Here is a 25,319-nt window from a genome sequence, read left to right on the forward strand (position 1 = left end):
TCAGTACCATCTGTTCTTGATCATATGCTACGTCCTGAAATGGTTGAACATCAACCAAATCTTTTTGATACAGTGACTCTGTATTCCTTCCATCTTCTTTTGATGCTTCCTGCATTGTTCAATATTTTGTTCATAAAAAACCAAAAATGCAAACCCGTTGCCGTCGAGATGATTCCGACTCATAGTGACCCTCTAGGATAGAATAGAACGGCCCCATAGGGTTTCCAAGGAGTCACTGGTGGATTGAAACTGCTGACCTTTTGGTTAGCAGCCAAGCTCTTAACCACTGTGCCACCAGGACTCCTTTAGAATCCTTCAGTATTGCAACTCAAGGCTTGAATTTTTTATTCAGTTCTTTTCAGCCTGAAAAATGCTGAGCGTGTTCTTCCATTTTGGTTTTCTAACTCCAGGTCTTTTCATATTTCATTATAATACTTTACTTTGTCTTCTCGAGCTGCCCTTTGAAACCTTTGTAGCACTCAGAGAATGTGAGCTCCTGTCACCAGGGGCATCAAAGTGGAGGCAGGTCAACCCCTTAGTAGAATTGTTTGGGGGTTGGAATATTATTTGAGAAGTGGAACTAGTTGACCACTAATGCCCCTTTAGTTCCAATGAATCTATGATTCTAGACCTATTTGCATAGTGGCAGCCATAATGAAGTGGTTGTTAATGCGTTTTTAAAGCTGTGATGTTTGTGGCGCCATGTGACATTAGTGCTTATGAGGATGTACTGTGGTCAGCTGGGCCTGGGTTTGAAGTCCTGCTGTACAGGTTAATAATGGTACGCTCCTGGGCACATCTCCTAATCTTTCTGTGCCTCAGTTTCCTTATCTGCAAAATGTGGATAACAACAGTATCTATCAACGGTTGTAGCAAGAATCAGTGAAATAACACATACGAAGCTCTTGGTGTGTGATGTTGCTCAGTGTTGACGGTGGTCATTAAGTCATCGTTGTTCTTATTAGAGGAAGCTGGTTTGAAACACGCGGGTCCTCAGATGATCCCTCTGGCTCTGTGAGGTCAGTCTCAGCTGTCTCCCCAGCTCCCAGCCTTGGTCCTGGTCTAAAATTCCCCTGACAGAAGAAGAGCTCACACCCTGCAGATCCATCTCAGAATCAGTTCAGCTGGACATCAGGGGACCCTGGGCAGACTCGACTCCCACTCTGATGGATTCCGCCTTAGTCTGGGTCTGCCCAGCTGGGCACTAGGAAGGGATAGGCCATCCAGTCCTAAGTTCTGAGGCCTCCCTTGCTTTCTGCTGGGCTAGTGACACTCTCCTTTGTCCCCTAAACTAGCTGCAGTCAGAGATATGTGGACAGGGCGCCAATCCAGAGAGATGAGGACTGACTGGCAGTGGCTCAGCTGCCTGCTTTTAGGTTGTGCAAATGAAATTTATGCAAATAAACAGCCATTTCTGCTGTGACTCCTTCCAGGAGAGAAGGGCCAGATCACTCCCCAGTTGTGCTTCTCCTCTGAGTCCCTTGTAAGCATGGCTGGCCCCGGGCTTGTCCTTCTCTTCACCCCTGAAACCCCACATTTGGTCTCATCTCCACTGCAGCCTAGAAAACCTTATGGGGCAGTTCTACTCTGTCCCATGGAGTCTCTATGAGCCGAAATAAGCTCAATGGCACCCAACAACCACCACCACCACCTAGCAAGGGGTTGGGAATTCTCCTGAATCCACCGGCAACAGCTCAACCTAGGCTTGAGCAGGAAACTGCAAACTCAAAGTCAGAGGCCTTGGAAGGGATTGTCAAGTCCAACCCCATCATTTCACAGATGAGAAAACTGAAGACGACAGAGAGGAAGAAACTTCTACTGTTAAAGTACAGTGGATGAGGAAGACACACTCCCTTCCTACTCCATCCCAGGAAAAAAAATCACTGATGCAGAATTTTACATTTTCATATATCCATGTTGCCTTTTTATATGCTATTTTCCTTTTTTAAGAGGGCTGAGAAATCCCCATGAACGGCTCTTTCTGGAAAGGGCATTTTACTTATCAGATTTCGCCTCCATTGTTGTCAGTCACAAGGAGTTGCACCTCTGTTCTTGGACATGGAGCCCTGAGAAGCCTCATCTCTTGCTTGGGAGGGAGGCGTGTAGGTAGAGAATGAAGGGAGTAGGGCCCTCATTTCCTGGGGAGGAAGGCTGGGTCCTTTGACTGCTTGTGTCCTTCCTCTACCTCATAAACCTGAGATGCTGACTCAGTATGAGTTAGAGGCAGAGGCTTATTTGCATAATATGTCTAGGGTGATTTACATATGGTGGTTTGATGGTAACAAGAGCATCCCTTGTTTCTGACCCATACCTTCTATATTTCTCCTGCCAATGACCGCCAGCCTTTGCTTAGGCACTGTTTGTCAAACTTGTAATGATCATATTACTGTGTACTGGGTATCTATACTAAGCATGAAGTATTCAAAGATGAAGCCAACCTGTAGCTTCTTGGAAGGTCAGACCTGCGGCTTGCAGGCAGGTGAGTGTTAGGAGGGGAATCACCTAAAGATAAGCCCATGCGCGCCCCTAATTTGGATAGAAAACCCTACAGCCTAGGCCCATGTTACTGTGCTGCTTTGATGACCTATTTTCCAGCTACAAACATCTATAATTACCTGTTCTAAACATCTGGCGTTACCTGCCTTCTTAGTCACCTCCCCTCTGGCTTCAAACAGCTGTAGGGCCCCACCTCCTCCCAGCCCCTATCCATCTGAGGGCCCTCCCTCCCCTTTTTCCTTCCTGAAAGGATCTGGAGGTACCAGATCCACAAGCTGTGATATCTTTAAAAGGATCAGCCTGGGAAATAAGGCTCATTTGAGAGCAGGACTCCACCCTGACTCCAGTGAAAGTCCAACGCCAAACCCTCTTTGGCCTCCAACTGAGCACCATGAGGGCCTGTGTCCCCCTGATAGTGGCCATGCTCTGTGGCTTGGCCTGGGCTGGTAAGTCACAGTCTGGTGGGGATGGGAGAAGGGATGGCAGGGAAACTTGGTGGAGGGTGAGGGCAATGGGGCAAGGTGAGGGATCAGTTCAGTCCTAAAGCTGTGGAGTACCTTAGGTCTGTCCTTGTCTGAGGATGCAGTAGTTGTCTCTGGAGTGGCCTGTACTATGTGAAGGGAGTTCCAGGGCTGATGGACCAGTTTCATGGAAGCCTTTCTTGACACCTTGTAGGACCACCTCAAACATCCCTTAGTCCAACTTGACTTTTGATCTAACCAAGGTTTTGTTTTCCTGGACCATGCATGGTATGAAGCTGGGACTGTGGTCTGTTGGGTTCGAGTGGCCCGGTTGTCCTTGGTCACTCCCTGCACTGCCTAGTGTTGCATGAGTTTGTCCGAAGCGGTGATCTTTCTCTCGGTAATGCCTTAGGTGATGGGCAGGCTCAGGAGGAAATCAGAAGGTTTCCTGGCCGGGAGGTGGGCAACGTCCTATCTGGGGCTGTACAAGTGGTCAGAATAATTGGTCTTAGTCCCAGTGTTAGGTGAACTAAAGAACATAGAAGGGACCTGGCCCACAGTTACTAGTAGTGCAGGGATGGGACCAGCAGAATAAGATTCACTTTCCGGTTTAGTTATGGTGCAAAATGTTGATGCTGATGTGTTAACTGGAGGTTAGCCGGTGGGTAGGAATGAGTACCAAGCGGGAGGGCTGAACTGAGGGGTGTGAGAAGAATCTTCTTCTACCTCAGAGGAGAAAGAATCAGAGCCTAATGCTCATTCCACCCACCCAGGTTGTTTCTTCATAGGACTGTTGGCATGAGAAACACCTGGCATGGAGTGAGACCATAGTGAATTAGAACTTTGATTAGAACTGTGATTATAAATATTTCTGGGAGAAATTTGGGGTCATTTCCAATTAGACTGTCGATAAGGAGACCCCTGATGTAAACAGTTTGATCTCAGCTACTAACTAAAAGGTTGGTAGTTCAAACCTATCCAGGGCACCATGAAAGAAAGGACTGGCAATCTGCTTCCATAAAGATTACAGCCAAGAAAACCCTATGAGTTCAGTTCTACTCTGTAGCACATGGGGTTGCCATGAGTCGGAATCAACTCAACAGCAATGGGTTTGGTTTTCTTTCTTTCTCTTTTTGGTTAATGGGATTCATAAAGGGAAAACCCTTGGAAGGGAAAGCTATTCCCAGGCCTCCCAGCACTGGATGGGATGGTGTACCTCCACCCTGGCACCCAGCACCAGTAGCCAGCTCTGCCTGGACCCTGGGTGGTGGGAAGGCAATGGCAGAGTGAGGGAGGGTGTGGGACACTCTGGCCTCAGGCTTGTTGGTGTGGAGGAAAGGGAGAGCATGTCAGGGCCTCGTGTGGAGGAGAGACAGTGGGTCAGCACATCCCAGCCTCAGGAGAGGAGTGCAACTCAGGACACCTGACCCCAGGAGGGACAGTAGCTGAGGGCAGAGGCAGCAGTGGCATCACAAGTACAGCTGGAATCCTTGCTGCTGGGGGGCCAGACCAGCCATCTGATTGAGCTGCAGGGCTGTTGAGGAAGTGAAGGTCAAGTGGGTGATGCTGCCTTCTTTCCTAAGATGGGACAGAGGAGGCTCTTCCCTTGTCTATACTATTCCAACATTTCAAAACTTTGATGCAAACACATGAATCGTATTGGGGAGTCACTGCCAGCCTCTGGTCCTCACTTACAAGTTGAGTGCTAAAGGCCTTATTGTTTTAAGTGGACTGAGGCAGGTAGCTGGTCCTGGAGATGAATCTTTTTGGTTGACTAGGTCTCCAGGGAAACAGCATCTGGGGTCCCTGGATGGCACAGATGTAGGATGCCCAAACCATCAGAGGGGCTGATGGGTCGGTGTCTAGAGATGCTATAACCACCCAGGCTTGGGACCAAGCTCTCCTGGTGGGCAGTATAGATAAGGAATGGACATTCTGGAATACTGATGTCTTCAAGGGTGCAGAGAAATTTAGCACTTCATGGGAGGCCCTAAGTTCTTCACGAGGCAATGGAGGGAGAATATGAGACCAAGACAGAAAAGGCCAAAATGAAGAAAGGCAGAAGGAGAGAGTCAGAGAGATGAGGCAGAGGAGAAGGAGCAGTGGACTGATTCAGGCTCCTGGCTTAGTGAGCGAGGTATGAATAGAGCGTTTGTGTGATGAGGAGGGGCAGAGTGGGGGTGCTGGAGTGAGTAGTCTGGCTGATTCATCCTCTGAGTGTCCCCAGAATAGCACAGGGAGGTGCCAATGAGGAAAAGTCCCTCCCGTCCCTGCCCTCTACCGTCAACTCTCAAGGTTGTCTTGAAGCAGACCAAGTTCACAGAGAATGTGAAGAACCCTGGGCATGAGGCTCCTACTGGGACAGAGTTCTTGAAGAGAGATGAAAAAGTCTACTCAGCTTGGGCCAGTGGGGGGTATTCTCCATCCTACAGAGCTGACTATTCACTTGCGGCCCTTCTCAACTGGTGCCAGTTGCTGGAATGGAGTGAATTTGTTTCTTGGACTCGTTGATCTGGCCCATTAAAAACACTGACCTGATTTGCCTGAATCCTCTCCCTTTGGATTCTGAGTGTAGCCTGACTGAGCAGCTGCAGATGAAGCCTTCCTCCTGGGCTAGGAAATTCTCCTTAAGATCTTTGCATTTGGGTTCCAAGGGTGTATCATTTTAAGATTCAAGAGGGTTTCTTGTGGGTTTGAAGGGACACATGGCTTGGGCTTAGTCTTTTTTAAGGGACAATCCACTGGATCAGAAGGTGTCTGAGTGGTGCAGTTTGCACTCATCTACTAACTGAAAGGTTGGCGGTTGGCCATTCAAACCCACTCAGTGGTGTCATGGAAGAAAGGCCTGGTGATCTGCTTCCATTAAGATTACAGCCAAGAAAACCTTACAGAGCAGTTCTACTCTGTAACACATGGGGTTATCATGAGACGGACTTGACCAGATGGCAATCCGTTTTTTGTTTTTTTTTTTAGTTTTCCACTGGATCAAAGGCCTGCCCGCTTGGAGGCCTGTACAGAATGTGAAGTTGCCTCAGGATCTGGTTAATCTTGACTTGACATGCCTTTGATGTAAAGAACACATGCCCATAGTGATGATGTCAGCCAGGAAAGAGTCAGCTAGATTGAGTATATCAGCAGGGCGACTGCTCCACCCGGTCTGGACACTTGTCACCTTGCAGATAGGCACAGACTACTGCCACCGTTTATCTATCAAACAAACACTTGTATGGCACCACTGTGTGTCACACAGGCTTAAGTGCTTTACAAACAGTGACTCATTAAATTTTCATAAATATTCTATGAGTTCCATTATTACTCCATTTTACAGATAAGGAAACTGAGGCACAGAAGGTCAAGGAACTTGCACCAGATTACATAGTTAGAAAGCAGCAGAACCAGAATTCCAGCCCCAAGCAATTTGGTGCCAGAGTCCAGGTTCTTAACCTTTTTGTTAAACCATTCCTCATTATAAACTTTAATCCCAGAATCCAAGCCAGTATCTAAACCCAAATCCCTAATACTCACTTCCAGTCCAATCCAAGCTTAAACTGAGATTCTATACCTGTGTCAAATCGCAACCAGAACCAAATTCCAAATCTAATGTGAAGCAAAACTGGGATTATTTCTGTTCTTCTAATCCTGACACATTTGTTAACCCTGAACATCACCTTAAACTTTAACCCTACTCCTTACTGAAACATTGATACTAAATTCTTACATACCAAAAAATGTAACTCAAACACAAATCTCAACTATAACTCTTAAACTAAACCTAACTAACCCCAACCCTGGTTCAAATTAGGTTTCCGTTTCCTCATTGATACAAATTCGGATGCTAATAGTAACTCTGACTCTGATCTTGACATGATCTGTAACCCACAGCCTGACCCCTAAACCCAGCATTAGCCAAATCCAAACCTCAGGAACCTCAAATGGAAACAAAGACTCTTTTATCACGCTTAAAGCCCAGGGTGGAAGGAAATGGCCCCCAGGCTAGCTGTCACCCTGGCATGCACCCTCCACCCCCTCCGCTGTCTTTGCTGTGGTGGGCATGAGGGCTGACCTGGCCTCAGTAGGGAGGGTCGGGAGCTTGTTTTTTCAGGAGTGGTAGTGGGTTCACACTCTTCCTTTCAAAAATTTCTTGTCTTATGCCCCTTGTGACCAAAAGCTTGCTTCTGCAAACCATTTGGCTCGAGTCAGGGATGTGGTCTGTGGTTACATAAAAGAATCTTATTCCAAAGCCCATTTCTCACCCACACCCGCCTCCTTCCCCATCCTGAGCACAAACTAATCCGAATGCATTCCAGAGACTGGAAGGAACAGAAGGATGTGACACGGGAAAAGCAGGTGCAGAGGAGACAGGATGAAGGGGAGGGAAGAACAAAAACACTGAAAACATAAAAAGGATGGGGTGGGATGAGAAGAAGGGGTGGGTCAGGAGGGAGAGGCAGGGCAGCACAGCAGTGGGACTGACTTTCGTCTACACCACAGATGCCCTGTCCAGCCCACAGACCTCTCTCTTTGGCCTGCTTGGAGTTTTTAAATATTGGGAAATTTCACATAAAAATGAAGGTTTCTCTCAGAAAACTGGAGGCTTTGGAGACACTGAGCTTGCATCCCAGCACAGCAACAATCAATTGGAGCGAGTAGTGGCTACCAATTGTAGACAGAGCATTTGCTCTCAAATTTGCCAGAGTCCCACCTCTTCCTACTGTCCTGCATCTCTACTCGTTTGTTACCTGCCGATTCCCAATAAGCACTGGAGTTTGTGATCCTGTTTTATGTTAACCAGTTGCCGTCGAGTCAATTCTGACTCATGGAGACCGTGTGTGTCAGGGTAGAACTGCACTCCATAAGGTTTTCAGTGGCTGATTTTCCAGAATTAGATCACCAGGTCTTTCTTCTGAGGCACCTCTGGTGGACTTGAACCACCAAACTTCCGGTTAGCAGCTGAGATCAAACTCCTGTTCTGTATTAACTCGTTGCCATCAAGTCGATTCCAACTCATAGCGGCCCTGTAAGACAGAGTAGAACTGCCCCACAGGGTTTCCAAGGATGTAAATCTTCATGGAAGCAGACTGCCACATCTTTCTCCCATGGACTGGTGGGTTCACACAGCCAGCCTTTTGGTTAGCAGCTGAGCACTTAACCACTGCACCACAGGGGCTCCCTGTTCTCTATTAGGAGCCCTGAAATATTTGGTTGATGGGGGGTCCTGGGGAGGAGGCTTATGTGGTACGTAGGTGGCCGTGGATGTTCCTGACAGGTGGGGCCTTTGCCCCATCAGTGAAGGCTCCTGCAGAGGCTACCTTTACGAGAAGAATAGCGTCTCCATAGAGCTGAATCTGTGATCTTTACTGCTCATAGGAACAACAGAGTCATGTGCATCTCGTTGTAATGAGAAATTTGACCGGGATGCTGCCTGCCAGTGTGACCGCCAGTGTCTCCAGCATAGGGACTGCTGTGGAGACTATGAGCACCTGTGTACTGGTGAGGATGCTTGTGGGATGAAGGGTCTGGCAGGCACATCCAGCCTGCCTGAAAGGTCACTGGCTTGGGTGTGCAGCTGGTCAGAGGAGGGTCCAGGACTGATGGGAGGGGCTCTAAGGGCACAGAAGGAGCACACTGAGGGGCAGAAGCCAGGATTAAGGATTTGGCCACCACTTGTCCCAGATTTTCTAGGCTGTCACCAATTTAAAAACCCAACTTTAAATACAACAGAAGCAATATCTGTCTGAACGATTGGGATTAAAAATATCTTGAAAGTTTATGTAATTCCCCAAAAGCAAAATGCTAAAAATATATTTTAGCATGTATTAGATTATTAATTGTTATTCAACACTTTAAATCACAAAAACACAAACATGGCAAGGAACTCTCACAACTTACGTGCTACCGGGAACGCTGCCATGGTATACAGTGACTGTCACACCTCACAATGTCTTCCTACATAGAGTGGACCAAATGGCCAAACATCTCCTACCAGTCATTCCCAGCCCAGAGATTAAAAGGAAACACGCAGTGCCCTCAAAAACCCTTTGTTCTTCGACCACTCCAAAGGCATGGCTTTAAAATAGACCATTTAAAAACAATGTTTTTTGAATAATCTTGTTTGGATGCCTCCAATGTTTTAGAGTCCCGGAAAAATCATCCTCTTCTGCGGGGTGACACAAAGCCTTGCTAAGTTTACTGACAAACCACGTGCCCTGACTCCCAGGTTGGAAAACACAGTCACTAAAGCCATAGTTAGTAACGAGCAGCAAGATGACTGCACGTGGTGGTACAGGTTCTGCTCTGCACAAAGGTAGCTGGATGAGACGGCAAGCGACATCCAGCTCTTCTTGCCAAGCCATGTGCCCTGGTGCAGAGCTGTGCCTGCTCAGAGAAAGTGGTGCCTTTCCCTCATTTGCCCATAGATACTGGCTGCTGACTAGGCTCTGTGCCCACAGAGCTGCTTCCCCCGAAAGGGAACCTTTTTCTAATTTACACAAAAGCCCTGTATATACTGGCAGAGGCCCCAGTGATCAGGCCCAGGCAGGGAGGCCTAGGCCCAGAGCTCAGTGCCCAGAATCAGAGCCTACTCCTCTTCCACTGTTCCTGTGCCCCTACTTTTCCTTACCATTCAGCAGACTACAGGAAGGCTTGTTCACCTTGGGCCACCAGGCTAACAATTAATGATAGAGACAATACCCAGCTTAGGAGGCATTTCATCTTTAAGTCTCTGATTTGCATCTTAGGACCCTTTTCCCATAGAAAAAAATGAGGGTTAAGATTCCAGATCAGCTCACAAAAATTTTTAGCATAACATGTGGTTGAATTAAGAACCCTGTGTATTTCCAGCACTTAAGTAACCAGAAGGTGTTTGCTGATTGAATAAATAACCTGACCCACGGTTCGAAAAGTCATAACCCAATGTTGTTTTTAGCTGTTGTGCAATCAGCCCCCAACTCATGGCAACACCATGCATAGGATCAGACCATTGTGAGCCATAGGGTTTTCACTGGCTGATTTTTCGAAGCAGATTGCCAGGCTTTTCTTCCTAGTCTTAGTCTGGAAGCTCCACTGAAACCTGTTTAGCATGATAGCTGTACACAAGCCTCCCCTGAAAGACAAGTGGTGGCTGTGCATGAGGTGCATTGGCCAGGAATCAAACCCAGGTCTCCCACATATAAGGCAAGAATTCTACCACTGAACCACCAGAACTTCAATAACATGATACCATTCAGCAAATATACTAATAGATTCGGAATCACTTTGTAACAGTGTAGTTCCTTTGGGGGAAATTATTCCACTGTGTAATGAGAGAAAAGTTCAGACTCCCCAGGAACATTTCCTGCCTGACTTCTTCCCCCCTCCACCCCACCCCTTCTCCATCCAGAGCCAAGGCTGCAGTCACTCCGACTGCCCTGCTCAGGAAATGGGGTAGCAAGAGGAAAGTGATTTCTGTACACACCCTTGCCCCAAACGCAGTCTTTGCGGCCACTGTCAAGTGGGGCAAAGAAAGGAGGGAAGTTGGCATCTCAGGAAACAGCTCTTGTTTCTTGAACCTGTGGGAGGAGTTGGCCCTTGACTCTGATTAGGAGTGGTTATAGTTATGGGATGTTCCTAAGTGAGGGAGGGAAATTTGGGGAGTGCAAAACTCTATCCATCCGTCAGTTTTAGTTAAAGAATACCAGTTGCCATGGAGTCAGACTCATGGTGACCCCATGTGTTTCAGAATAGAATTGCACATAGGGTTTTCAATAGCTATGATCTTTTGGAAGTAGATTACCAGATCTTTCTTCAGGGGCACCTCTCGGTGGATTTGAACTACCAACCTTTTGGTCAGCAGCCTACTGTTTAACTGTTTCCATCACTCAGGGATGCCTAGTTAAAGAATAAACCAAAAAAAAACTCGTTGCCATCGACTCATAGGAACCCTATAGGACAGGGTAGACCTGCCCCATAGGGTTTCCAGGGAGCAGCTAGTGGATTCAAACTGCCGTCCTTTTGGTTAGCAGCTACCAGGGCTCCAGTTAAAGAATAGTGGTAACCAAAATCAGAGTTTTTAATCCAGAAGGGCTACCCCCTCTACCACACACCTACCCATTTTACAGATGAGCACACTGAGCATCAGAGTGGTAAAGTGGTCAGATTTGTCATTTTTTGTAACAGTTTTCAATCATCTGTCCTCTTTTGTCTTCCATTTTCAGATTTCATCCTCCTTTACTTGGTACTAGTTCATTGTACCCTAGCCACTGTTTTTACATCCTTGTCCCTGAGGCTTGGGGTGCTGAGAACTAGAGAAAAAGGGGAGGAGAACATTCGGGGCTGGCTGGTGACTTTATTTTTCTGACCTACAGCTGAGGAGGACCCCAAAGAGCCGAAGGCATTCCTGGAGCTGGAGGAGGAGACCTGGGAGGCCCCAGCTAGCAGTGAGTTTACCTACCCAGCAAGGGGCCTTCAGAATAAAGGAGGAGGGACAGGAGGGGGTGACAAGGAGGGGACGGCCATAGCAGCAGCAACAGACCCAGGCCTAAGCTAGATGGACCCCAAAGCCAGAGCCGGGAGGTGGGGAGAGGGGCTTGCTGCACTCTTAGGGCCTGGCCTAGAAGGGAAGAAGCCTGAGGGGCTCCCCAGCCTGGAGGTATCCAGAGACGAACATCTGAGGCCTAGGGAGAGGCCAGGAGATGGAAGTGGAAAAGATTTTATTTTTAGAGTAGGGAGATTACAAAAACAACAGGCCAGAAAGTAAAGTTGGGCATCAGAAAGGACTTCCTGCCTGTGAAGGGTGTGCACGAACTAAGCTTGTTTATTTTCCTTCCCTGGAGACCTTTAGTAGGAAGAGTGACAAGAGCAAGGCTAAGGGAGGGATGGAGGGAAGGAGCCTATGGGACTTTTAGAGCGACCTCTAGAGGTCTCCTGAAGACACACAAGCCCCCTGTTCCCTCAGACCTGTACTCAGAACCCAGCTCCTGCCGCGGCCGCTGCTACAAACCTGTTGACAAGCACCGCCCATGCCACTGTGATGCCCGCTGCCAAGAGTTTGGAAACTGCTGTGAGGATTTTGAGATGCTGTGTGGCCACGGTCAGTCCCTGCTCCTTATAGCATAGCCTCTGAGAGACAGAGTGGTGGTTCTCAAAGTGTAGTCTCTGGGCTAGCAGCAACAGGTCACCTAAGAATTTATTAGGAATGCAAAGTCTAAGGCTTTACCCCAGACCTACAGAATCAGAAACACCAGGATGGGGCTCAGCAATCTGTTTTTAACAAGCCCTCCAGGAGATTGTAATGCATGCCAAGTTTTGAGAACCTTCCTAGAGGGAAGGGGCAGTGTGGACAATTTGTGGACATTCTGTGGCAATACCATGTAATGTTTTTAAGGTCCTTTAGACCCTAGTGCCCTGCTCTCCAACCCCAGGGTGTCTGACCGTGGCCCCTCTCCCATATGACCCTGCCCTCACTGCTAGCTTCTAGAAGGTTCCCAGGAGGGGATGCACACAGAGAGCTGCCCTACCCCAGTCTTCCCTCCAGCTCTGAGACCATTCTTCCTCTAATTCCTTCCAGAGGGCTTCTCCCACAGCAGTGATGCCATAACCAAGGACGAGCTTCGGAGCATCTCTGAGAAGATCTACAAGGCAGACATCAACAAGGCCCAGAAGGCAGACATTGTTCTCAATAGCCAAAACTGCATCTCCCCTTCCGAGACCAGAGACCAAGTGGATCACTGCCCACAGCGGTGAGTTCCCCTCATTTCTCTTCCTGCTTCCCCCAAAGTCTCTCCCTCATCCTTGATTCTTTTTATGCCTCATTTCTTTTCTCTTTTGGAGCCCTGCTGGCACAGTGGTTAAGAGCTCAGCTGCTAACCAAAAGGCTGGCAGTTCAAATCTACCAGCTGCTCCTGTCCTATAGGGTTACTATGAGTCGGAATCAACTCGACAGCAGCAGGTTTGGTTTTTGTTTTCTCTTTTCTCTTCAAATCAGGCAGAATCAAAGGAAGAGAAAAAAATAGGCCCCAGAGACAAATAAGGTCGTCTTGAGGGATTGAGGATATAGTTGGGAGGGTTTCTTTGATTGGCCAGGCTGAAGATAGAAGTGACCTTCCAAGGATGAAATAGAAGAAAGAATGACCTCATGAGTAGCCATCAAGAGTATCTAAAGTCCTCAACTTTGCTCCTGAACCTAACCCTGCCCCACCCGGAAGTTCTTGAAGGGATTTCTTTTCCATATTCAGGCCTGTCAGTGGGTCTCCCTCTACCTCCCCCAGGCTCTTCACCTATGTCAATGAGAAGCTGTTTTCTAAACCAACTTATGCTGCCTTCATCAACCTCCTCAACAACTACCAGCGGGCAACAGGCCACAGGGAGCACTTTAGTGCCCAGCAGCTGGCTGAGCAGGATGTCTTCCTCAGAGAGATCATGAAGACAGCCGTCATGAAGGAACTCTACGGCTTCCTTCACTACCATAGTGAGTGAGCCATCCCAGGCCCCATGAGGCAGTGCTAAGGGCTGGGGTCTATCTGCAGGAGAGCCAGGCACCTCTGGGGTCTCCATGGTGGGGAGGTTAAGAGAGCTGGTGAGAAAACAGTAGGGATTACATGGAGGTCAGTGTACATCCAGGAGGGGTCAGGGAGGAGGTCAGAGAGGAGCCCAGAGGTTATGGACCTAGCCAGGAGCTGAATTAACCGCTCTCTGGCTTGGAAATCACTCCATCTTTTGACTTGACCTTAGCTGCCCCATCTAGCCCCTCCCCCCTGCCTACTAGTGCACCCCTGCTTCAGTTTCAGGGTCCTTCCCGGGTCCTGAACCACTCCCACCCCTCCTCCCAGGGCACTTCTCTACCCCCTCACTGATCCAGTGTCAGCACTACTTTAGGCAGGTAGAGTCTCTGATTCTCCTCCCTCTTCCTGCACAAAGTCCAGGAAGGTGGTTGGTTGACTCCACATTTTTGCTAGGGAAACAGCAACAGAAAATCAACAAAGGTTCAGAGAGGGAAGTTCTACCGGTAAGGGCTCTGGTTGGAGCAACTCCAGATACATTCAAATCAGACCAAAAAAGGTTTTGGCTGTGGGACTTCTTGGCACAGGGTTGTGTTTGTTAGTGTCCTCTGGATTCCTTTCCTGAACTCCAAGCAGCTGGGCTGTGTCCCAGGGCTGCACTCTGCAGGTCTTCCGTCAGTGGCGGTGGGATCGCCTCTGCTCAGAGCTGCCGCAGGCCTTCCTTAGAGTTGGTAACAAGGCTCTGTTTATAAGAGAAGCAAGGGACACACAGAAATCCCCGTGAAGAGGACACAATCCTGCATTGCCCCCTGGTGTCCTCTTTCGAATGATACCAGGAGAGCATCTTGGAGGTCTAGAGTGAGCCCTTCACTTTTTTCTTTTTCCTTTTGTGTGTGCCACTTATTTTTTTAATATAGGTTTATAAACTGTTGTAAAAATATATATAATACAACACTTACCAATTCAACATTTTTCAGGTGTACAATTTAGTGATATCAATTATATTAATCATGTTGTGGCAACCACCACCCATAATCATTGCCAAATATCCCATTACCACAAACAAACACTCACTGTCTACTAAACAATGGTTCTCCCTCTCCCCCCTCCCTCTCACCCCTGGTAACCACTATTATACTTTGCTCTCTATACATTTTGGACCCCTGGTGGTGTAGTGGTTAAAAGCTCAGCTCCTAACCAGAAGGTCGGCAGTTCAAACCCACCAGCTGCTCCTTGGAAACCCTATGGGGCAGTTCTGCAACTGACTCGACAGCACCGAGTTTGGTTTACTATACATCTCCCTTCACTTTTCAAATGACAAAAATGGAGACAGGCCAAGTGATGCGTGAGGCCACAAAGGAGGTTGGAAGCTGAGCCCGGGCTGGAACCCAGGGTTCCCACATCATTGCTGCACCCTCTTCTCGACTGTCTCCCTGCTCAAATCCCATTTAGTCCACATTCCACCACATTTACAAAAGCCATCCTCTTACCCCAGCTCACTGCCGGCTTTCAGCAGGCTGAGAGTTTGAGGTGTGGCCTTGGGCCAAAGAGACTTGGTCTGACTCCTGGCTCTGCCACCTGCTATTAGTGCGACCCTGGACAAGTCATTTTACCTTTCTGAGTCTTATCTGTGGAATGTGTTTTTTTAGGATTAATGCATGTAAGCACCCAGTAGAAAGCCTGGTACATAGTAAGTGCACAGCAAGTGGCAAGTATTCAGTTTGTGAAATCACTCTCCATTATGTCATGTACATTTAGTCTTATTTTCCAATTGTCGTTTAAGTTTTTGAAAGGAGAGAGTATGTGTGGTATTTCTTTTGTACCTTCCACATATAATTTGGGACCTCCTTTCCCACCACTCTCCCCTCCTGTTCACTATACCCAGCTATACTGACCTTCTTTCAGTTCTTTGAACACCAAGCTCATTCCTGCCTCAAAGGCTTTGTGCTTGCTTTTCCCTCTACGTGGAAGAATCTTCCCCAATATCTTTGTGTAGCTAACTCCTTATCATTCAGGTTTCTGATTAATGCTTCCTTCTCAGAGACTTGCTGATCTTCTTCTCTAGAAGAACCCCCATCATTATGAGCTACTCTGATTAATTTTCCTCATAGCACTTATCTGATATCATATTATTTATGCATTGCTTACTTGTTTATTATCTGTATCCTCCACTGGAATGTAAACTACAAAGGCAGTAACTTTGTCCTTGTTATCTCCTGCTGAATCCCTGGCCTTTAGATATTGGCCTGGCACAAAATAGGTGCCCTGTAAGTCATTGTTGAATGAACAATTGAATACATTTGTTGATTGAACCCATGTGTCTCCTGATATACTGGAGCAGATAGCTCTTCCTTGCTTCCCAGGACCTAGGCCAGTCGTCCCCTCTCCTAAGTCCTCTATGTTCCCCTCCCCAGATCGCTACAGCTCAGAGCAAGAGTTTGTCAATGACTTGAAGAACATGTGGTTTGGACTCTATTCAAGACGCAATGGAGAGAGAGACTCAAGTGGCTTTGAACATGTCTTCTCAGGTGGGATCACTCTGCTTGGAAGGAAAGAGTTGGAGGTGGAGGGATGAAAAGGAACCACTTCAGTCAGGAGTAGGGCAGCATTGGGCACTGATGTATCAGCAGCCAAGCCAGCTGGCAGACGAGACACTTCCATTCCCAGGTCAAGAGGGAAGGGTTTGATCAGCCATTCCGAGGAACATTGTCTTCTGGAATACGTAAGGGGAAAGAAGACCAGATACAGGGACTCCCAAGGGATCTGTCTAGGATGGGAGAAGTTTTAGGGGCCAGGTTGTCTGCCTCTGAATAGCTTCTGCCTCCAGTGCTTGTTAAGCTGCTCCCCAAGAGGACCACGGTCTTTCTCCCCACTGCCCCACTCCAAAAAGCTCTCGCCAAGTCTGGCTAGCTCCTAGAGAAAGGGCTGAGAAGAGTATCCTAGTGTGGTCACCACAGTCAGCAGAGAGGAGGAATTCTCCCAAGGGCTTGAGATGAAAAGGGAGTCTTCCTGAGGTGAGAGATAAGGATGGGAGGGACTCTGGGGAGTCAGAGGTGAGACTCCTACCTGTGAAGGATAGGTGGTCATTCTAGGAATCAGAGACTTGGAGGAGGGAGACAGCCTTGGTGTGGGGTGGGAGGGATTGGAGGGTAAGTGAAGGGAAGGAAGGGCCAATCACCCACCTTGGACTCTTTGATTGTTATAGGTGAAGTCAAAAAAGGCAAAGTCACTGGCTTCCACAACTGGATCCGCTTCTACCTACAGGAGAAAGAAGGCCTGCTTGACTACTACAGTTACATTTATGATGGGCCTGTGAGTGCTGAGCCCTGACCTCTTGGGCTGGGAAAGCCTTGTTAGTGCCCAGACTTTCTGCCTTCCTTCCGTGTTCCAAACAGTCATGGAACTGACAAGTGGGGCTTGTCTCTCACCCAACTCTCATCAGCAGCCTAATGGGGATTGTAAATCTGACTTTCCCATCTCTGGAGAGGAGGCTTAACCAGCCAGGACGCTGGGATTCCCTTCCGAATAGTGAAGGCTGGAGAACTGCAGGGCGCGGGAGCAGAGGGCAGCATTTCTGGGTGGGAGGACAGGGGCAGGGGAGGACTCTCAGAGGGGAGAACCAAAGACTCTGTTGCCCCTGCCTGAGTTTCCTTAGTATGGTCAGTTGTCTGGAAGCTTCAGCCTGGCTACTCTGAGTTACACACCATACAGTTTATAAAAAACAACCCTTTGCTGCCCTGTGCTAGGAAGTGAGTTGGGAGCAAGAAATTGTCCCTCCCTTCCAATGTGAGGCACTGTCCTGGGATTGGTTGTATGGATGCAGACTCTGGCCTCTCTGGTAGATGTGCACTGGCAGCTCTAGGCACAGGGTCCACTGAGTGGGGCTCAGACACCTTAGCAGGGCAGACCATTTCCTCTACTTAAAGAATCCAGTTGCCCCAGAAAGCCCATTCAGGCCCGCTATGGGCCCTCACCCGTCTGCCTGACTCCACTGTGTGGGAGTCACTCGTCCCCCTCACCGCCCTTCTCTCTGCAGTGGGACTCCTATCCTGATGTGCTGGCGATGCAGTTCAACTGGGACGGCTACTATAAGGAAGTGGGTTCCTCTTTCATCGGCAGCAGCCCAGAGTTTGAGTTTGCGCTCTACTCCCTGTGCTTCATCGCCAGGCCAGGCAAAGTGTGAGTACTGGGCCAGCCGGACCTGGAGAGCGGGGCTGGGGCTGCCGGCTGTCTTCAGCCAGGGGAGATTCTGGAGACCTGGATTCTGCCACTAAATGGCTGTGTGGGCTTGGACAAATCACCTTTCTGGGCCTCGGTTTTGTCACTTAGAAAATGAAGTTGTTGGATTTAGTCAGTGGCTGCCAAACATCATCTTAGCAGCAGAACCACATTCCCTTCCCCCAAGTAGAATCTCCTGCAGGACCCTATTATGTAAAACAGATAGAAATGGCACTGGGTCTCTGAGCTGCATCTATGTGGTCCTCAAAGCTGCTTGGTGAGTCCCGGACCCCCAGAGAATACTGTTTGGAACCACTGGGACTCGTGTTCTGGAGGCCCCTTCCAGGTTTAACATTTATGATGTCTGGGACTTCCTACTTCTGTAGCCCTAGGCAAACATTTAATTTTTGTGAGGGAGGGTTTCAGCTGTAGAATCTGGGGTTTTAGGATTCTGGAGTACTGCTCGGGGAAAGATGAAGAGCAGTGTTCTTTAAGGAGATAGAAAATGAAACATAGGTTTTGGAAGGGCTCCCTGCCCATGGCTGAGGAAACCTGTGGCAGCTCTTTCTTAAAGGCCCTTTAAAACAGGAGGGACCCCTTCTGCTTGGGTTGGGCTTGATCCCTTCAGCTGGGGGACAGGGGCAGCATGAAGTGAAGAGCCCCTATGATTTAGTGATCTTTTCCCACAGGTGCCCATTAAGCCTGGCTGGGTATCCCCTGGCTATCCAGACCTACACCTGGAACAAGTCCACCTATGGAAATGGCGAGAAGTACATTGCCACAGCCTATGTGGTGTCTTCCACCCAGTAGAACTCTGAACCAGAAAGGGGCATGAGGGCAGTGAGGGCTGTCCCAGGAGTGGGGAGCTATCTGCTTTGGGCTGGAGAGGGAAGGGAGGAGACCGGGTCACTGAGCGGGATTCTCCAATCAAGAAATACCCATATTGGAAAAATGGAAAAGAAATGAATTAGAAAAACGCACAGAAACAGTCAAATCTTTGTGCTCCACCATTTTGGCAACGTAGTCTAAGAATCGGAGTCTAGACGGAAAAGGTGGGAACCCTCGATAACTCTTTGTCCTGATGTGTGCTGGAACCGTGGACATGTCCTTTTATCTCTCCAGGCCCCATGTTTCCCTTTCATGTAAAGGAAAGAGAACTTCTCCCTTTCCTCTTTCTGGGGTTGGTGAGAGGGCAAACTTGATGATATTATTACTGTGAAAGTGTTTTCAATTGTTCTCAGGAAGAACGGCTGATAGAAATTCAAGATTACTTTAATGGCTGTCATTGTATACAACTCTACAAAGTACAACTCCCTCTGTGTTGGGGACCTCTTAGAAATCAGGCCATGGAAACCAAGCAGTGAGGATTTGGTCTTTTTTGGGGTTAGATCTTCTGAGAACGGGTTCTGGGGGAACTCTGATGTGGGACCGGGAAGAGTAAAGGGCTCTTGTTAATGTGTAGGCTGGGGAAGGGAGGACTTCTCCAGGCCTGAGTGCTTTTGTGGCCAGCTCAGTATCTGCATCAAGGAGCTTCCCCCTTGTGGGTGATTAGTATAGCTACGGAGCTGGGTTTTGATCCTGGATAATTTTTGAAAGAGTTCCTCTCACAGGAACAAGATTTAGCATCAGAAGAAGAAAGGAACCTATAGCTTGGTATTATTAACATAATCGTTTTATGGCTTATCCAACAGCCATAATTTGCTTCAAATGGACTCTAGAATGGGAGACCTGGGAGACTGAGGCTTCTTATCTCAACCTCAGTTATGCATTTCTCCCCTGACCCCATGGGAAACCAGATGCTGTCCCACAGAGCCAGGCTTGAACTCATGATTCAGTCCTAGTCTCCAAATAAAGTAATTTGAGAAAACTTGAAATGTGTCTCTTCTTTTGATTCCCACTCCCCTCAACTGTTGGTCTCTCTGCCTTTTCCCCAGAGGTCTCGAGTAGAGATGGGAGTGGTGTTTGTGGCTTCAGGGTTTCTTCAGGATGGCTTGAAGCATGTGTTATCTTGCTGAAGTCCCTGGTGACTTACTAAATCTCTCTAGCCAAGAGGGAAAGAGAATTCTTCCTGGTGCAGCTGTGATGTGAAGGGTAGAAGGAACACCACATATAGACTATGGGGAGGTATGGAGTAAATGGAGAGTGGTGCCCCCCCACCCCCACGAACCAGCCCCGCCTTGACCATATAGACAAGGAGCATAAGGATTCCTCTCGATGCAGCTTCTGTGCTTGCAAAGACTGAACAAACTGAGGAAGAAGAAATGCTACAGAAATACGTAAGAAGAGTTCTCAAACCCGTAAACAGACGTTTTAGGACTCAGATGCTAGGAAAAGGCCAGGATTGAACGCATACCTCAAGCAGGTTACACAGTGCAGATGGATGAAACAAGGCCTTGTCCTGCCCTTCCCCAGGGGAGTTCAGTCAAATGAGCAAGACAGGGGAGTCAGCAGAGCATAGGGTTTACAGGTGCATGACATATCCGTAGACACCACAAAGCAAGTATCAGGAATAAAATTGAGGGGATCCTGGAGGAGCCCTGGTGGCGCACAGGGTTAAGTGCTCGGCTAGTAACCGAATTGGTGGTTCGAACGCACCCACTGCAGTCTTACTCTGCCATTCAGGGTCACTATGAGTCAGAATAGACTGCACCCAACAACAACAGGGGAATACTCAAGGCTTTATTATTTTGGAGGCCAGAACGTGATAGGATGACCCTGCAAGCAAGGTTGTGTCATCTGCATAATGCAGGTTGTTAATGAGTCTTCCTCCAATCCTGATGCCCCATCGTTCTTCATACGGCCCAGCTTCTCAGCTTCGGTTATAGTAAGCGCTGAGCAAAGCGTCACATTTTTCAACTCACTAAATTTGTCCCACAGGTAAGGCTCACCGCATCTGATTCTCTGCGCACGCTCGAGCCCAGGCTCCAGGGGGCGGGGCGAGGGCACGCAGGGGATTGTGGGACAGCCGAGGAAGGCGGGGCTCGGCGTGAGTAGCTGCTGGTCTGATCCGGTGGTGGTGGTGGTGGTGGTGGTGGTGGTGTGGCTAACGGCCGGTGAGGTGTGCAGATTTTGCGGTTATCCGGGGCTACAGGAGCCGAGGAGGCCTATTGGGTTGCGTAGGGGGAGGAAGGAGCGCTACCGTGGGTACCGGGTGAGGTGGAAAGGGCGGGGGCTTGCGGTGTTGGGGGCGGCGCAGCGGTGTCCAGGATAGTGGCGTCTCGGGGAGCGCGTTCCCGTGAGGGGCTCGCCCCGCGCACCCCAGGCCTGGACGTTCTGTTTTGCTGACGGTGCCTGCTCTGCGGCTACAAATTACGCGTTTTGCGGTGGTTGGGACGCATATCCACCCTCCCAAGAAGACCAGGGTGGGGCCCCGCCCCCTTTCGGCTTGGGCGTGCGCTGTTCGTCCGGATAGTGGTATGCAAGTGATACCTCTAAGCGCTGGACTTTTCTCGTTGCTTACGCTTCTGCCCCATCGCAGGTTCCACGGGAGCAATTGGGTCTGCGGGAGCAGCAGAGGCAGATAGGTGAAATGGGAAATGTTTCATGCCCCTCTCCCCATTTCAGTGGCTTACTGCGTTTATTTTCATATTTTTTGAGTCCTAAGCAAGGTATTATACTAGTTTTGTTTTTAAATGAGATCTACATATACGATCAGATTCGACTCGAACAACAACACATATATAATCAAACATAGATATTCGCCGAAAGGAGGTTAAACGGTTTAGGCTAAGAATCAGAAGGCCTGTCTGCATCTGCATCCGTCTCTTTCTTCTTCCTTACTGTCTGGTGAGGAGTTTTTAACTTCTAAACTAATCCGTTCTCTCTCTTCGCTCCTCCCCCTCTTAACCTCTTAAGCTTTGAATCCCCTCCCATCTTCTTGGAACCTTGCCCCATCTCTCATCCTCTTTCTTTTATCTTCGCCACGGCCAGGCTCCCCCACCCCCAGTCTGTACTTACTAGCAAGTCTTTTATCTAGTTATCTTTTATCTTAGTTATCTAGTGCTATTATAACAGAAGTTGAGAAGCTGGACTATATGAAGAATGGGGCACCAAGATTGAAGGAAGACTCATTAACAACCTGTGTTATGCAGATGACACAACCTTGCTTGCTAAAAGTGAAGAGGACTTGAAGCACTTACTGATGAAGATCAAAGACCACAGCCTTGGAATAGGCACAAATATGGATCTCTTCCAGTTGGTTGGCCAGTTAGCTGTCTTCCAAATTCTTTGGCATAGACGAATGAGCACTCCCAGCGTTGCATCCATTTGTTGAAGTATGGATTACACCTCAACATAAAGAAAACAAAAATCCACACAACTGGACCAATAAGCAACATGATAAACGGAGAAAAGATTGAAGTTGTCAAGGATTTCATTTTACTTGGATCCACAGTCAACACCCATGGAAGCAGCAGTCAAGAAATCAAAAGATGCATTGGATTGCATTGGACAAATCTGCTGCAAAAGACCTCTTTGAAGTGTTGAAAAGCAAAGATGTCACCTTGAAGACTAACGTGCGCCTGACCCAAGCTGTGGTATTTTCAGTCACATCAAATGCATGTGAAAGCTGGCCATTGAATAAGGAAGACCGAAGAAGAATTGATGGCTTTGAATTGTGGTGTTGGCGAAGAATATTGAATATACCATGGACTGCCAAAACAATGAACAGGTCTGTCTTAGAAGAAGTACAACCAGAACGCTCCTTACAAGCAAGGATGGTGAGACTACGTCTTACATACTTTGGATATGTTATTAGGAGGGATCAGTCCTTGGAGAAGGACATCATGCTTGGTAAAGTAGAAGGTCAGTGAAAAAGAGGAAGACCCTCAGCGAGATGGATTGACACAGTGACTGCAACAGTAGACTCAAGCATGGCAACGATTGTGAGGATGGCTTAGGACCGGGCAGTGTTTCATTCAGTTGTACATAGGGTCGCTGTGAGTCGCAACCAACTTGAAGGCACCTAACAACAACACTATAACAGAAATATCGCAATTGGATGGCTTTAACAATTTATTTACTCACAGTATAGGTGGCTAGAAATTCAAATTCAGGGCTCCAGCTCTAGGGTAAGGCTTGCTTTCTTTGTTGGCTCTGGGGGAAGATCCTTGTCTCCTTTTAACATCTGTGGGCCGAGCATCCCTCGGAGATCTCCATGTGTCTTAGCATCAGTCTTCTGGGTCTAGGATGTTCTCAGCACCAGGGCCCTGGATCCAAAGGATGCGCTCCTCTCTCGACTTTTCTTTCTTGGTGGTAGTCGGGTCCCTGTTGATGTACTACTGCAGCCATTTTTGAGTTATGTTCAGTATAATTTTACTTACGTGTGATATTAATGATATTATTTGATAATGTCCACATTCTGTTGGATCACCTTTCCCTTGGAATAGGCACAGATACGGATCTCTTCCAGTTGGTTGGCAAGGTAGCTGTCTTCCAAATTCTTTGGTATTGACAAATGAGGACTCCCAGCGTTGCATCCATTTGTTGAAACATCTCAGTTGGTATTCCGTCAGTTCCTGGAGCCTTGTTTTTTGCCAGTGCCTTTAGTGCATTAATCCCATATATCTTGTTTGCTTAGCTCATTTTATTTCCACCTGTTTTTTTTAATCCCGTTAAAACTCTCAATAATCTTCATATGTATGTAATGCACTTTTCTTTCCCTTGTATGGCTTCTGTGGTATTTGACACTGCTAACCTCTCCCATTTTCTTGGACTCATTTTCTCTGATCTTCTGTGACATTACTCCCTAGATTTTTCCTTTTAACACTCTAGCTGCAACTGCTGACTTTTTCTATGTGGACATCTTTTCCTCTGTTCCCTAAATATTAGTGTTCTCCAGCCCCCCTCCCCCATAGACACCCTGATTGGACATATTCAAATCTAATTCTGACTGCCACCTTTGGGCTGATGACACCAAAATTTGTATTTCCAGCCCTGTATAGCTAACTCCCTACTGGATATCTTCCCCTAATGTCCCATAATCGCTCAAATTCAACATGTCCCAAACTGAAATAATCTTTCTATTTGCCCTAAAATCCTCAAACCTCGTTTCCTTTTTAAATTATATTTCCTGACTCAAAATGTCATCACTCATCTTCCCAGCGTCCTGAATAGGGCATCTAGGATGTTGTTTGAGTCTTTTATTAGCTCCCCCAACTCAATACAGTCAGTCCCAAGTCCTTTTTATTTTACCACCTTAATACCTTTACAGTGCTTTCAGAATATAGATCAGACTTCATGGTCAAGCATTTTAAGATCTGTCCCATATCTATGGTTTTTAACCTTACCTTCATTTATTCTCTGTTGCAGTACCTCAACTCTGCTTGCACACTCCTCCCGGTTAGTCACGTGGCTTGCCTCTTTTAAAACTCAACTAAATCTACCTCTGGGGATTCCTTCCTTGAACACAACACCCATCTGACTTATGCCCATCCTTTGTAGTCAGTCCCTTAGCATCTATACATATTTCTGTGTAGAGTCAGTGGTGATTTTGCCCCCCAGGAGACATTTGGCATTGTCAGTGACATTTTCGGTTGTCACAATCAGAAAAGCGGGGGAGAGGTTATTGGCATCTAGTGGGTAGAGGCCAGGGGTGTTGCTAACCGTCCTGCAATGTACAGGACGGTTTCCTACAGCAAAGAATTGTCTGGCACAAAATGTTAATAGTGTTGAGGTTGAGAAACTACCTAGCATAATATCTGTTACTCAGTATTCTGATTACTTTCTTCTCCACTAGACAAAGGATCTTAATTTGTTTTTGCATCCCTAACTATTGATACGGGACCTGTTACGTAGAAGCTCAGTAAATATTGGAAGAAAGAGAGGAGTAAAGGAGGTAATTAGAGTGTCCTTATTGGCTGATCAACCAATCTGCTACTCTGGACTACTTGCTAGTGTCCATGATTGCTTCTCTATTGCTTTTCACTCGTGATGGATTGCTGGCATGTCCGTGCTTGTCTGATTTTCATTCCTTTATTCTGCAACAGTTTATTGACTCATTTTAAAAATACTGTACACCTATTCTTCACCTACTGTCTCTTTATATGATATCTAACATTTATGACAATAGTAAGAAATACGCTGTCTGACGATTTTGTGCATGGAGGCAGGGGACATGGTGGCAGTGGCTGCAGAGCATCCCCTCCCTTGAGGAGTATCTCTGGGAAGCTGGGCCACACTGCCTTGTGCCCTCCGCTCCATCCTGCTGGTGGGGGCTGGGTGTTCAACTGCCGCCTGGGGCCAGCCTCTTTTGTGGCTGTGGCCTCCAGGCAGACGCACAGGCAGCACTGAGCCAGGGGGTTCCTAGCCCTTGTGCGGCCTGAGGCCTTACAGCTCAAAATTGCTGTGGGGTGAGAAGGGAGGAAAGAAAGAGGCATCAGAGAGGGTGTTTGGAAGAAATGCTTGTGAGTTTAATGACATCGCAAAGTGAGCTGAACTGGGCCTGAAACCTCCACCTTGGTGGAGGCTCCCAGTGCCCTTGCAAGAAGCCCTGAGCCTTGGTGGCTCGCCGGGCCCAGAGGGCAGAACAGGCCCTGGGATCATGAACTCGGGGCTTGCTTGGGTGGGCTTGGAGCCCTGGAGGTGGCTCTGCGAGGGGAGCTCTTACCTAGCACAGGAGGAAGGTGAAGTGGTTAAGCCTCCGGCCCTCCAGTCACTCAGTCCACCTTTA

At 47.9% G+C, this 25,319-nt stretch overlaps 2 protein-coding genes across 9 annotated transcripts in view; both read left to right on the top strand.

Moving 5' to 3' along the window:
• The first annotated feature begins 2,730 nt into the window (after nt 1-2,730).
• On the top strand, nt 2,731-18,897 carry ENDOU (endonuclease, poly(U) specific). Of its 3 annotated transcripts, XM_004384548.2 has the most exons (10): nt 2,888-2,942; nt 8,325-8,447; nt 11,300-11,371; nt 11,890-12,024; nt 12,502-12,673; nt 13,202-13,401; nt 15,847-15,960; nt 16,638-16,744; nt 17,469-17,611; nt 18,340-18,897. In XM_004384548.2, exons 1-10 carry the CDS (start codon nt 2,888-2,890, stop codon nt 18,458-18,460), a joined length of 1,242 nt encoding a protein of 413 aa, XP_004384605.1. In that variant the 3' UTR covers nt 18,461-18,897. The 3 variants fall into 3 exon arrangements, with proteins under 3 accessions (XP_004384607.1, XP_004384605.1, XP_004384606.1); XM_004384549.2 differs by lacking the exon at nt 8,325-8,447; XM_004384550.2 differs by lacking the exons at nt 8,325-8,447; nt 11,300-11,371 and having other exon boundaries at nt 2,731-2,942.
• Nucleotides 18,898-20,617: 1,720 nt separating this feature from the next.
• The window catches only part of RPAP3 (RNA polymerase II associated protein 3), a 37,636-nt gene continuing 32,934 nt past the window's right edge, over nt 20,618-25,319 (top strand). For 2 of the 6 annotated variants that reach the window (XM_023738823.1, XM_023738826.1), the window contains exons 1-2: nt 20,683-20,708; nt 24,387-24,485. The gene's annotated coding sequence lies outside the window, so the exon portion shown is untranslated. Of the gene's footprint in view, nt 20,637-20,667; nt 20,709-24,108; nt 24,486-25,319 lie in introns of those variants that run through there. The other 4 variants (XM_023738827.1, XM_004384551.2, XM_023738825.1 and 1 more) reach the window with 4 other exon arrangements.

This window comes from Trichechus manatus, unplaced genomic scaffold, assembly GCF_000243295.1.
Source record: "Trichechus manatus latirostris isolate Lorelei unplaced genomic scaffold, TriManLat1.0 scaffold00123, whole genome shotgun sequence".
Lineage (NCBI taxonomy): Eukaryota > Metazoa > Chordata > Mammalia > Sirenia > Trichechidae > Trichechus > Trichechus manatus.